The sequence below is a fragment of the Mastigoproctus giganteus genome, chromosome 6 (assembly GCF_048544385.1).
Source record: "Mastigoproctus giganteus isolate SK-2022 chromosome 6, ASM4854438v1, whole genome shotgun sequence".
NCBI lineage: Eukaryota > Metazoa > Arthropoda > Arachnida > Uropygi > Thelyphonidae > Mastigoproctus > Mastigoproctus giganteus.
In genome coordinates, this window is record NC_143580.1 from 139,655,273 (window position 1) to 139,669,402 (window position 14,130).

The 14,130-nt window shown below is 34.5% G+C and overlaps 1 protein-coding gene across 1 annotated transcript in view; it reads right to left on the reverse strand.

Annotated features, from left to right (window-relative positions):
• Positions 1–14,130, reverse strand: part of LOC150084619 (atlastin-2-like) — a 403,792-nt gene that overhangs the window by 281,396 nt on the left and 108,266 nt on the right. Inside the window, exon 4 of the mRNA XM_090375357.1 lies at positions 5,357–5,461. Within this exon, the coding sequence (XP_090231483.1) occupies positions 5,357–5,461 (105 nt within the window). The remainder of the gene's footprint in view (positions 1–5,356; positions 5,462–14,130) is intronic.

The window sequence follows — 14,130 nt, forward strand, 5'->3', positions numbered from 1 at the left end:
CTGGTCGAAAGCAACATTTTGCATGTCTATCCTGTGACTATTCCTTTTCAATTTAAACTTATTTCTTCTTGAATGCATTAACAGGGAAAAAATAAATCAGCATTTAGTAGCTGAAACCCATTTAAAGCCTTAAACACTTCAATTAGGTATCCTCACAGGTGACTAGTTTCCAGACACTACAATTTTCAGAACTCTAGTCTTTCTTCATAAGAGTATCCTTCTGTGGCCCTGATTAATCTTTTTGCTCTTCTTTGCAGACATTCCAACAGTTTTACATTCTTCCTAAATTAGGCTTCCAAATGTTTATGAACCACTCATGGTATGGTCTAACCCAGTGGCGAGCAAACTTATTTCACTCGCGACCCCCTTTATTAAATAAAAAATTGACCTGACCCCTCAATGTAAAACCTGAGGTAGGATGACCAGACTTTTTAGCAAGGAAAAATAGCATGTAGTAGAAAATTTTATTCAACTACCGAGAAAAGAATAAAAAAATTGTTTCCATTTTAATTTCCACATTAAAATAATTTTTTTTAATTTCCACATTAAAATAATTTTTTTTAATTTCCACATTAAAATAATTTTTTTTAATTTCCACATTAAAATAATTGTTTAATATTTTAATTGAATACAGCAAGAACAACAAATCAAATTCTAATTCTTCAATTAAGATTACAAACCAATAAAAAAGATGAATGATTTTAAAACAAAACAATTTATGAGAAAGATGAGCTTGGATAATATTTGATCCATATTTGAAATTGCTAATCTCGTTTCATCTTCTGGATCAAGTCTGGAATGCTGTTTTGCTTTTATAGCTGTTAATTTTGAGAAACAAATCTCACATAAATATGTAGACCCGAAAGGTAACAATGTTTGTTTCGCCATTTTTGAAAATTGTGGTTACTCGTCTCGAAGAGAAAGCACAAGATGTAGTCTTGAAACGAGCATGTAATGCTTTGTCAGCGACAGGTCAATGAGATCTAACTTTTGCTGAATGGTAATTTCAGGATAGTTTTCAAAAGCAAAGGGATCGAATCCAATACAACTTTTTTTTTTTTCTGGAGATACATTAAATGGTTTGAAAAAAATTCTTAATTAGCATTGTTAGGTAGGTGGCAATGATATCCTTAAATTGTAAAATGTCAATATTATTAACAAAATCAGAAAACCGTGGGAACATTTCAAATTCAGTTTTCCAAAGATTAAGTTTCTTTTTGAAAGTTTCTATTTTATCACTGAGTACTGTATTAATATATTTTTCCCCGTCCTTGAAGACTTAAATTTAAATCATTAAGTTTTTCAAAATTATTTAAAAATAATTTTTGATTTATAAATAGTTGAGCAAAATTCTGATTTTTATATGATAAAAACAATAAAACTTCACGTCTTCTTTGAGGTCAAAAAGAAGTGTTTCTTTTTGACCTCAAACAAGAAGCATATATAAAAGAAGCTTGTCATAACCGGATCCCAATTCGTTGTGAAGTATAGTGAAAACTTTTCACTGTAATTTGCAATGAAGTATTAAATAGCAAACTTTTCACTGAAAAGTCTGCTATTTAAGCGTCTACTTTTAATAAAGCTGATCACAAAGCTTTTAATAAAGCTGTATCATTCAAAACTTTGCAGAGAGAACAAGAGATTCAGCAATAGTGTGCAATTACAAATTTTTTCCTCATCAAATATGAAACTTCCAACGATGCTCTTAAAGGATTACAAGGAACTGCCATATGTTTCTTCATAAAAGATTTCACACTTTTTATGGCGCATCTTTTGAAAAAGGATTCAGTTTTTCCATTAGCTCTGGATGTTCGTTTGTAAGTGTCATTAATTTAAGAGGTTTCATGTTTTCGTTAGACAGTTTTTCATAACATATTATGCACACAGGACTTTGCTCATCATCAACAACAATGTAACTGAAGCTGTACTTCAAAAATTCCTCTTGATATTTTCCAGTTTTTTTCACTCCTTTTCATTAAGAATATGAGGCTCTCTTCCAGAAATTGGTGGTTGCACTAAACTTTAAATAACATTAGTGTCCAAATTTTCACTTGATATATTTCTTACCTTATTAGCTTCTGAAGTATCTGTAGCAACATTATTATCGTCACTCCTCGGCCCTTTTGTTCTGATTACCCGATTGTCTGGTAAAATATATATTTTTTTTCTTCTTAAAAACAACTATAATAACATGAAACGAGCAATATAAAAAGTATAAAGTGGCAGAAAAATGAAAAACGCTTCCAAATTCACAAACGAAAGCACCAAATTATGAAGTAGAATAAAGCACGTATGCAACAGATATACTATTTACTGCCACCGCATATTCGCACCTCTGGCCTTTAGGCAATTTGAAAATTTGTTGTTGTTATTTTGGTTTTTTGGAGCATTAGCAACTAAGGCCATATTGCTCCGGGATATGCGGTGTTCATTCCCTGATCTATCAGCATCCTCCGTATTTGGTGGGGACGGGCTCGAACCCCGGTCTAATCAAGAAGAATGAAAATTTGTGCTGTTGGAAACACGAATTATGAGCTAACGGGATTACGGTTCAGCAAGTGTACTGAAAAGTATTAATACATACTGAGAAGTCGCACTAGTCAGCCGCTTTCTGTGTGTGTCCATAGCCAGAGAGGAAATTAAGGTGTATTCACGGTGCAGCCAATAATAAAGAAAGTCACTTTTTTTTTCTTTTTTTTTTGATAGTTGTTGGTGCATTGGCTTCTGTGGCCATAATGCACCTCCCAAGGTTTTTGCAGTACTTTGATCCAAGCCCAAGGGGGGATTCGAACCCGTGACCTCTGGGTTGCTAGGCAGGCACTTTACCCACCCGGCTAGCCCGGTCGGTAAAGTCACCCTAAAAAAAAAAAAAAGTTGCAGTATGATTTATTCATATCTCAGACTTTGAGTAGTAAGGTCTCTACAGCTACAGTATTGAAAAAAAGGAATTTTAACAACAGGTTTTTTAGCTTTTATGTAGACAAAAAATAATTTTATTTAAAAATTGCAGTGACCCCTTTAATTTATCCAGAGACCCCTCTGGGGATCGAGCCCACACTTTACACACAACTGGTCTAACCAATGACTTATCCAATGAGACAACTTTCTCTGTTTTTACTATCAAAATTACTGTATACATCAATTATAGAACCACCAATGAGCTGTCATAGTAGTCTATCTGCATAGCTCAGAGAAATTCATGCTGGACTATACAATTATCTCAAGGTCTTTTTCACTCACTACTACTTTGGGTGCATCATCATCATCAGCCATTTTCAATCCACTGCAGCACGAAGGCCTCTCCATTTACTACCCAAAAACTCGTGAATTTCATCTGTCCATCTGAGTAGTTGCCTTCCAGATTTTCTTCTAGGTACCATTCTGTTATTTTTTTAGTCCATCTGTCATCATGTCTTCAAACTATGTGTCTTGCCCAAGACCATTTTAGTTCTTCAGTTTTGATAAGAATGTTCTTTACTTGAGTTTGCTGCCTAATCCATGTGTTTCTCTTCTTATCTAACAGTCTGATTCCCAATATAATTTGTTCCATTCTTCACTGTGTAGTTCTCAGCTTCTCTTCCATTCTTTTGGTGAGAGCCCAAGTTTCAAGAGCCCAACTTCCATAAGTCATGGTGGGGAGTATACATTGGTTCATTATTTTACATTTCAGACAAATTGGGATATTGCTCCTCAGTATGTGACTATATTTCCTGAATGCTATCCAACCAAAATTTATTCTTCTCTTGACTTCCAGCCATTTATCATTATTACAGCTGATGACTTGTCCCAGATAAGTATATGACTTAACATTTTCAATTACTGCTCCTTCAATCATTATATCCCTTTCTTTGGCATACTTGTTCATCATTACTTTTGTTTTAGCCATATTCATCTTTAGTCCAAAATCCTTACTAACTCTGCATAACTGATTAAGATTTTCCTCTAATTCTTTGGGATCGTGGCTTATGACCACAGTGTCATCTGCAAATTGTAAATGGTTTAGGTACTCTCCATTCACATTGACTCCTTTCTGCGGCCAGTCTAATCTTCTGAAAGCTTCCTCAAGGGCAGCAGTAAACAGCTTCAGAGAAATTGTCTTTTGTCGAACTCCTTTCTCAATTTTAAATTTGCTACTGTCTTTCTCTACTCTGATAAAGGAGCGTTCTCATATATTTTCTTGAAAATCATAATGTATGGGGTATCTATGCCTTGTGTTTCCAGTGCCCAAAACATTGCCTTATGCTGTATGGAGTCAAATGCCTTTTCATAATCACAAATGTCAGGCATAATGGTGTTTTATATTCATCTGCTTTCTCCATTAGCTGTGATATTACGTGAAGGTGATCCATAGTTGAGAATCCAGTCCTAAAGCCAGCTTGCTCTTTCGGTTGATTCTCATCAAGTATTCTTTCTAATCTGTTAGTAATGACCCTTGTGAACAACTTGTAGATGTGGAATAACAAGCTAATTGGTCTATAATTTCCAATTTCTGATTTATCTCCTTTCTTATGCAGCAAAACTATGATTGCATTATTCCACTCCATTGGGTAGTACTGCACTTTGGGTGCAGTACTACCCAATTGGTAAGTAATTCTGGACTTACTACTACCAGAATGCCAGTACTTTGCACATATCGGTGTTAAACCTCAACTATCACTTTTGATCCTATCTGCTTAATTTATTCTAGTCTTGTTGAAGTAGTATACTCAATTTACTGTTTAACCAACCTGCCCACTTTTCAATTATCAGCAAACATAGATTTACAGCAAATATCAGTAAACACTAAAAACAGTAAGGGTTCAACAGCAAGCCCCGAGGGACACATTTTGGAAGAATATGTCCTCCTCTCTCTCTCTCTCACACAGATTAGTAACCATTTTCACTCAACCATCCCTTTAACTATAGAATTTTAATGGGATTCAAAGTAGACTTTTTCCAAATGGCATGTCAGGAGAAAACTCATAACTACCATGCTAGTTTTCCACATTCCTGAATGGCTGTGATCAAATTTATTTGATACCCCCCACCCCCATAGGAATTTTTTTTTTAAAAATGCTAAAATGTTTGAAGAAAACATTTCATTATGATTCCATATATGGGATGACAAGAAAAGAAGCTTTGTATTTTCCAGAATTTTTTGCTCATACTTAAAAACACTAATATATGCAGTATTATGGAGTATTTTCAAGAAATTTGCTACTTTGAAATATGTATACAAATATATAAAACTATTTGGACTATTTTACTTATTTTCAATCAAAATGGAATGGAATAAATAATTAAATTCATGAATTGCATTACTTGTTCATGTAAATTTATTATGATTTTTGTTAAAATAGTGTCAAGAGAAACTTACCAAAACAGAACTAATCATAGTTGTAAGGGCAAAAATTGTTGCACAGTCTTTCATTGTTGAGCCACTGTCAAACGAACCCTGTGTGTCCATTAATATTACTGCCACCTGGAGAGAAAATAAAATAAAATAAACAAATTCTAATATTGCTATTCTAACTGGACTTATATAACACATAAAAATTATTTTTACAAAATGGAACTCTGAAAAATTGTATCATCTATTCATATCTGTTTTTAGTTTTGACTAAAAGCATACTATATAAAACAATGAGAACCAATTATTCTTTGATGTATCATGTGTGACCCCAACCCCCATAAAAATATTTCATATTATGAGTTTGTCATAAATATAGGATATACAATATGACAACACTTTACTCAAACAAAAGCCATAAAAGTGGTAAACATAAAAATACACCGAAGATGGGGTTTCGAATATCTTTGAATCACCTAATCAGAGCAGAAGGAAATATTGACACATATTTATACTAAGAAGACCAGAAAACCATGAAATACAAATAAAGTTTTAAAAATAATAGTTTGCAAATATCAGAGGAAAAAATGATATCTGAGTGATTATACTACTATTTATCAATGTGGAAAGGCCTTTGTTTTATTCTGAAATAGAACACTTCCCATGGAGATACAGAGTGGACCAGAACAAATCAAAACCTGACCAAAAATTCAAAAAATAAAAATAAATAAAAATAACTGGTAAAATAAACCTTGTAATTTAAAAGAATTAGTGCTTTCATTTGGCCAATACTCTGGAGACCAGACAGTTGTATCATATCTCAATAAGTGAATAAGTATTTTCATATTATGTGTGTATTATCCACCTTATCTCCAAATTCTTTAAATTTACACATTAGTATTTTTTAGGGTCACAAAATTACTTCCACCACTTTACTTTTGACTCTTATGGTATTAAATACTTCAATAACTGAACAATATATTATAAAAAGAATTACCTGCATGTTGCTGCCTCTTTTCAGAATTATCATGGCATGTAAACCATAACAAAAGTGAACCTAGCATAGTCACATTTGATTACAGAAATGTAACTAAATGTTTTTACAAAGTACTGATGAATTTAAGGTTCAGGTAAGTAGGCACAATTTCACAAGCAAAAAAAAAAAAAAAAAAATTTATTTTGTTAGTGGGCATATTTAAAAAAATGCTGTTAAGAAAGGATCTTCCTTAGATACTGCAGAAATTCATGGTGACTGCAGGTCAAAAATACAAGAGTCATGGTGACTGCAGTGAAATACATGCAATGCTGACTTGAACTGCAATCGCTGATATTACCATATTGCAGAAATTAATTGTGTAATTACACACTCTCTAACATTAAGAATAACCAAAATATTTCTCGGAACCTATTTCAGAGGCATATTGTATAGTTATCATAATAACTGTACTGCATTTCCAAAATATCTGTAATAAGATTTTTTTTTTTTAAAGAATAATATAGAAAGAAGAATTTTTTTATAGCTTTCCAAATGATTAAACTAAGAAATGGCACCTCAAAACTGCACTGAAGTGACTAGAAATGGCATTTCAATGCAATAGTGATAGAAGCAAGTGAAGAAAAATGAAGAGGAAGCTCAGGAGACTTTTTTATTCCAAGGAGATCATGCAGCTCAACTATTTAAAGAAGTCTTGACAACTCCTACTCAGAAAAATGAGAACTTCATGAAAAGTTGGGCAGAGAAATGAATGCAGAACTTAGTAAGCACCAATATCAACTGATCAGTTTAATGCAAAGAACCCTGACATCTATTCCAGTTAAAATAACAGCAAAGAATCTCTGTTATCCAGCCAAAGAATCATTCACAGTTATTGGATCTCTGACTAAAATAAGGCTTCCAGATCTTGAAATTCAATTTCGCCAATAGCCCAAGTGAATAAAATCATTTTTGCCAACGTTGCGGACAAAATACATTTCAAAGACTGTTTTTACATCTAAATGGACATGGTGAATACAAAATTTCTCTGGAGAGTGCAGTGATAGCGATTTGTTTCTCATATCACTTTGGTGATGTTAGAAACAAAAAAGAAAGAAAGCAAGCTTATAGAGCATCAGCCAAAAAAAAAAAAAAAAAAACACCTCTTCCCATTTCACTCATTCCATCACTCCAAATGTTTCTCTAGTTCAGCCTTAAATTTATTCAAGCTATCAACTTTCACAACAACAACAACAGATGGAAGTCTGTTCCAGAAATAAAATACCTGCTGGCTAAAGGCAAATTTCCACACATCTATTCTACAACTTGCTTTCCCCAATTTGAATCTATGCCCCTCAACTTCTTAATCTGAGTGAGTGGAAGTATCCCATCAGCATTGAGCCTGCTCAAAATATTCAAGGCTTTGTACACCTCAATTAGATTGCATCACAGGTGCCTAGTCTCTAGATGCTGCAACTTTTAGAATTTAGGCTTCTCCTGGTAAGAGAACCCCTTTGTTCCTCTCACCAATCTTGTCTTATACTGTACTCATTCTAGCAACTCTACATCCTTCCTAAAATGAGGCCTCCAGACCTGTACACAGTACTCAAGGTGTCACCTGACCATTGCTTATACAAAGGTATAATCACATACTTGTCTCTGCTAGCAAAATTTCTATATATCGTTGACAAAACTCCATCACCTGCTCAGAGAACTTCATATCCGACTGCACAATTATCACCAGGTCTTTTTCATTCTCTACCTCCCTGAGTACAGTACCACAAAGTTGGTACATTTCTCTTGGGTTACTGCTACCCATATGCAGTACTTTGCATTTGTCAATATTAAATTTCAGTTGCCACCTCTCAGCCCATCTACTTAACTTTTCTAGATCCTGTTGCAGTAGCATACTGTCTTTACTATCATAAACAACCCTGCCAATGTTTGTATCATGAACAAACTTGAACATTAAGTCTGATAAACCTTCATCGATATCGTTAATAAATACACAAAATAACAATGGGCCTAGCGCCGAACCAGGGAGAACTCCACAAATAACATTAGTCCACATAGAGCAGTGTCCATTATTACCACTCTCTGCCATTTCTCACTCAACCGTTCCTTTATTCATTGCAGCAACTTACCCTTAATGATATACTGCTCCAATTTGTACAGCAGTCTTCCATGTGCAACAGTATCAAAAGCTTTCCTGAAATCCAGGTATATGATATCAAAATTAATTTTTGCATCCAATTCCTTTCTGACCACATCATAGTATCCAATGAAATTAGTCAGACAAAACTACCCCTTAACAAACCCATGCTGCATCTGACCTATTACTGCAGTCTTGTCTAGGTGATTCTGTATCACATTTTTAACCAGTGACTTCATTACTTTCCCTGGAACAGAAGTTAAACAGGTCTATAATTATTTGTGCCACCCTTAACCCCTTTTGTGAATTTGGGATACATTTGCACATCTCCAGTCCATGGGACATCTCCTGAATCTAAGGATGCTCTCATAATTATGGGTTATAATTATAACTAAGGGTTTGCTTACTTCTCTCGCTGCCTCCTTCAATATAACTGGATAGATTCCATCTACCCCAAGTGCTTTCTTTATGTTTAAAACACAAAAAAATGTTTAACTTCAACAATTTCTCCTCCACTTTGCTCTCCATTGTTATTACAAAATCATTTAGCTCCCTATTAGAATTTAGTAAACTTCTGTGCTCCCCTTCCTTACAGAATTCCTCGTGAGTGAATGTAGATGCAAAATACTTATTCAGTTTGTAAGCTATCTGAGAAGGATCATCAACAGTCGATCCACCAACATCAAGTGGACCAATCTGATTCATCCCTTTCCTTCTAGAGTTTACATAAGTAAAGAGGTCTTTATATCCTTTGCCAAGGATTTCTTGTAATCAGCCTTCGCTTGCCTAACCTCCTTTGTGACATGATTGCAGACTAGCTTATATCTCCATAGGCTTCTGTGTCACCTACTAATTTCTATGCATCAAATGCGTTTTTCTTCTCCACCACGAGCCTGATTGTTCTTCTGACATCCGTTTAGGTCTAAATTTTGAACAGTATTTCTTAGTTGGTATGAAAAGCCTAATAGCTTCCAAGATTAATTCATTGAAGGCTTCCCATTTAGAATTCACTGTTTTTAACATCATCAGTTGATCCCACTGTAAAGAATTTAAAAACTTCCTGAGACCACTGTAGTCACCTTTACGAAAACCCTTCCCTTTAACCTTGATGGTGGTTACATCTATAAGTAAATCCCACATCAGTACATTGTGATCACTGTCACCTAGTGGTAGTTTTATCTGCAAATTCTTAATGCATGTGTTATCACTGCTGATAATCAGATCAAGAGTATTACTCCCTCTGGTTGCCTCTCGAACATGATGCTGTAGAAAACAATCCTCCAATAAATCCACAAAAGTCTTCCTAGCATGCAAGTGACCAATCCACAAGTTCGCCCATTACAAGATATTCTGATTTACTGGCCCACTCTATTTCTCTGCACAACTGTTCATTGTACTCATCAGTCATTAGGCCTATAACACACACCTATGCTCATTTTCCTTTTCCTAGTGTTTATGTCACATCAAACTGACTCAACATTGTACTGTCGACCCATGTCAACTGGATGCACTTCCTTAGATTTGTGTTTTTTTTAACTAACAGCATAAACCCTCCTCCCTTTCTACTCTGTCAATCCTTTCTGTACAAATTGTACTCCCCAAAATCCAATTCTGCACTGCTCTGCTTATATCTGTGTGACACCATGTATGTCTCTGATATCTCAACAATATCTGCCTTTGATGCCTTGACTGTACATATTGTGCTTTAAAACTGTATGTATTGTGCTTTAAAACTGTACTTATTGTGCTTTAAACTGTACTTATTGTGCTTTAATACTGTACTTATTGTGCTTTAAACTGTACTTATTGTGCTTTAATACTGTACTTATTGTGCTTTAAACTGTACTTATTGTGCTTTAAAATTACTCAGTGTGTACACAGTAAATGTTTTTTCACTCATTATGAAGTATTTAACAATAACATTGTTCAATAAAATCATCACAATATTTGGAAAATAATTTTGACCAAACTTTAGCATTAGCAAAGGCCCATGATGACACTTCAAATTCATCAAATTTATTTACTATACTTTTAGCATTGGTGTACATGCACCTGTTCTTACTCTTAGTTACCCTAACACAGCCCATGTATTTACTTGTTCCATGATGACTCCCAGCAGCTCTTGAAATCTCCAGCAACCTGCATTCTAGGTTGCTGCACATTACAATATAAGCAGTACAAGAATTGCTTTTGCCTCTGCCTGCAGCTACTGCTAAACTTTTAGTCTGTGAATCCGCGGAAGCAAGCTAGCAGTTTTCTGACCCACCTAACACTACCTCGATAGCATCAGCAAATATTCTTGCACCCTTTCTATTTAAGTGTATCCCATCCCTGTAGAGGCAGTCTCTCCTGTTAGCAACCACAGACCATGCTGAAAAAAATTCTACCCCATAAGCCTTGCACAATCTCTACAGGGCCAAATTTATTGACAAGGCTCTCATCATATACTCACTCCTATTGTGTCTGGGCAGAATTGCAGACACTTTCAAATGCAACCCTAGTTCGTGATTTTTTTTAAAAACTCACCTGTTAATTAAATCTACTGATCTCTTACTCTTAATGTCATTAGCACCAACGTGTACAACAATATCACCTTTTGTGCCTTTAAAAGATGATATATGCTGTACAACGTCATCAACTTTTGCCCTGGGCAGACATACCCTGGTCCTGTTGCACCTATCTGTTTTGCATAATATATTCCCCGTCTCCCTGACAACAGAGTCACCAAGAATAACTAGTTCCTGTGGGACCAGTGCATTCTGCCTTGGAGATTGCTGCTGTGTTGCCTGGTGCACAGGAGTGAGCTCTGGCATTGAGTTTGGCAGCTGAAGGCTTGATGGGCCTCTCATATTAATTTCCTCGAGGGCATCTACTCAAACTCTCATAGATGCCCATCAGAATGCTAAGTTGGCGCCTAATTTCCTCAAGGTCGCTGAATCTAGCACACACACAAAGCATCCTCCTTGTCTAGATCATGTCCTGTTCTTGCCAGGTCTGCAAACATTTCGCATTTCGCACATTTTTTTTAGACTGTGATGTGTTGGAAAATCGCTCCCTTCGATTCTCCCCCAAGGAATTCCAGGAAGCACTCTAGAATATTGAAGATGTCATCTATTCACTTAGAGTGTCATCAATTCATTACAAACCCTTCATTTCTGCTTCCACATCATTTCTTTTTCCTGAAAGAAATGGCAAACAATATACACTATCTTTTTTCTTTTTCATTTAAACCAATTAATAAATGTAGTTACTGTGCTCGTTAAAATTGTATTTAGCATTAGCATTAGTGAAGGCCCATAATGCAAGAAAGCAAGCTTATATAGCATCAGCTAGAAAAAAAAAAAAAAACCCTTGATAAGTTCTAGTACACTGTAGGACAATGAAAAACTTTAAAGATGTTTTTAATGAAAAACTAGATTTTTCTGAGTCCCAAAAGCCATTACTTCTGCCTCAGAAAGAGATATGGTGCAAATTTTCACAGGAAAATGTTTAAAAACCAAGAAAATTGTCTCCACTAGATACTGGAGATGAAAAATTTTTAGGCACATTCTCATATATATGCATATGTACCTATTGTCTTCACCATGTTCATCTGTCTGCATTTAACTAATCAACTCCCAGTGGATGGATTTTCATGAAATTTATATTTGAACCATTTAGAAATATTTGTCAAGTCATTCAAATTTCATTAAAATCAGACAAATAGAAATTCAGCAATTATTATTTTGTTTTCAATACAAATGTATGTAAAAAAGAAATTCACAGATTAAATGCAGTTTTAAAAGAGTATCTTTAGCTTTAGACAGTCCATGCACACTTCACATGAATTGTTATCTAAGACTCGTGAACAAGGCATTGCTTGTTAAGAGACACATACAGTATATATATTAACGAGGGAGAAAAAAAAGAGTACATGCGAGAAGAGTAATAAATATTATACAGTTGTAATAAATTGAATGGCTAAGTTGAAAGGACATAAAACTATCTAGTTTTACTAAGTGTTCTAGAAAGTTATAATCTGAGTACAGGTTGGTCCCCGACTTACATAAGCCCAAGTTACGTAAATTTGGACTTAAGTAAATTTTTTTTTGTAAAATCCTAAAAATACTTTCTATATAATTTTTAAGAGTGAAATCGAACGAAGGAACAATAAGAATAAGTTTTTATTTTTGTTCCCCTACAAACTATGTTGAATAATAACTAGAATCTAGGTAAATAACTAGAGTTAACATTTCATTTTCTGCTTTAAAAATTCTGAAGAAATATTCAACAACATATGTTTGAGACAGGTGAACTACGTCGAAGCACAGTTCAATTTTATTTGAGAGCAAAGTGGGAGCTTTTGTTTGCATTTGTTACACATCTCTTGGTCCTGTTCCACCTATCTGTTATCCTAACTTAACCCTGTGAAGTTCTTTAAAGGAAATTTCATTTTGACAGTTATCATGGTGCTGCCTAAGAGAATAAGTGAAAGTGGTACAACTTCACTGCTGTAGCCAGATAACGTTTTTAACTGTTATGGTGACTAGATATGGTATATAACTATTTTGGTATATATTAACTGTTATGGTGACTAGATATGGTATATAACTATTTTTCTTCATTCTACTGAGGATATTATATGGTTTTTGTAATTTTGGCATATCAGAGATATAGTAGCAATATTTTATTAGTTATTCCCGAGTTACGTAAAACTCGATTATGTAAGAAGTCCTGGAACGTATCTCTAATGTATGTCGGGAAAAGACTGTAATTAAATGATAACATAACTATCTTTACTTTACACTTCTACTAATCAGAGTAAAAAGAAAAAAAAAAATCATTTAATTAAAGAAAATAAAATATTGAACATGTCTGAAATGAAACACACTGCATATGCTAACTAACTTGTTCTTGGATTAAAACAGAATTCTTCCTACTGACTAGTTGGCTCACAGTACTATAGACTTTGGTGAATATTACTATATACACATATATCTAGTCACTATAAATATATATTATATACACATATATCTAGTCACTATAAATATATATTATATACACATATATCTAGTCACTATGAATATATATTATATACACATATATCTAGTCACCAGGAATATATACTCCATACACAATACTTATGTGAGGTTTATACTTCCCTATTATACAAAATACATGATTCCATTTGACTTGAAAATGGATTTATGTGGTGTTCTCTTGCTCCATAACAATGTGACAATTTGCAGATCATGTCCTTGAGCTGCTCTGGCAGCCTGTCTGCAAAGCGCTAAAAACTTTATATCTGAAGGCAAAATAACCCCCATGTCATTTTCAATCTCGCTACCCTGAGTGTAGTATTACACAGTTGGTTACTCTGGGGTTACTGCTACCCATATGCAGTACTTTGCATTTGTCAATGTTAAATTTCAATTGCAACCTCTCAGCCCATTTTCCCAACATTTCTAGATCCTATTATAGACACATACCGTCGTTACTGTCATTAATAACCCTGCCAATCTTCGTATTATCTGCAAATTTGGACATTAAGCCTGATAAACCTTCATCAATATCATTGGTAGATATAGGAGGCAAGGGCCCAACACCGAACCCTGAGGCACTCCACTTAACATTAGTCCACAAAGGGCAGCATCCATTGATCACCACTCTCGGTTTTCTTCCACTCAATGATCCCTT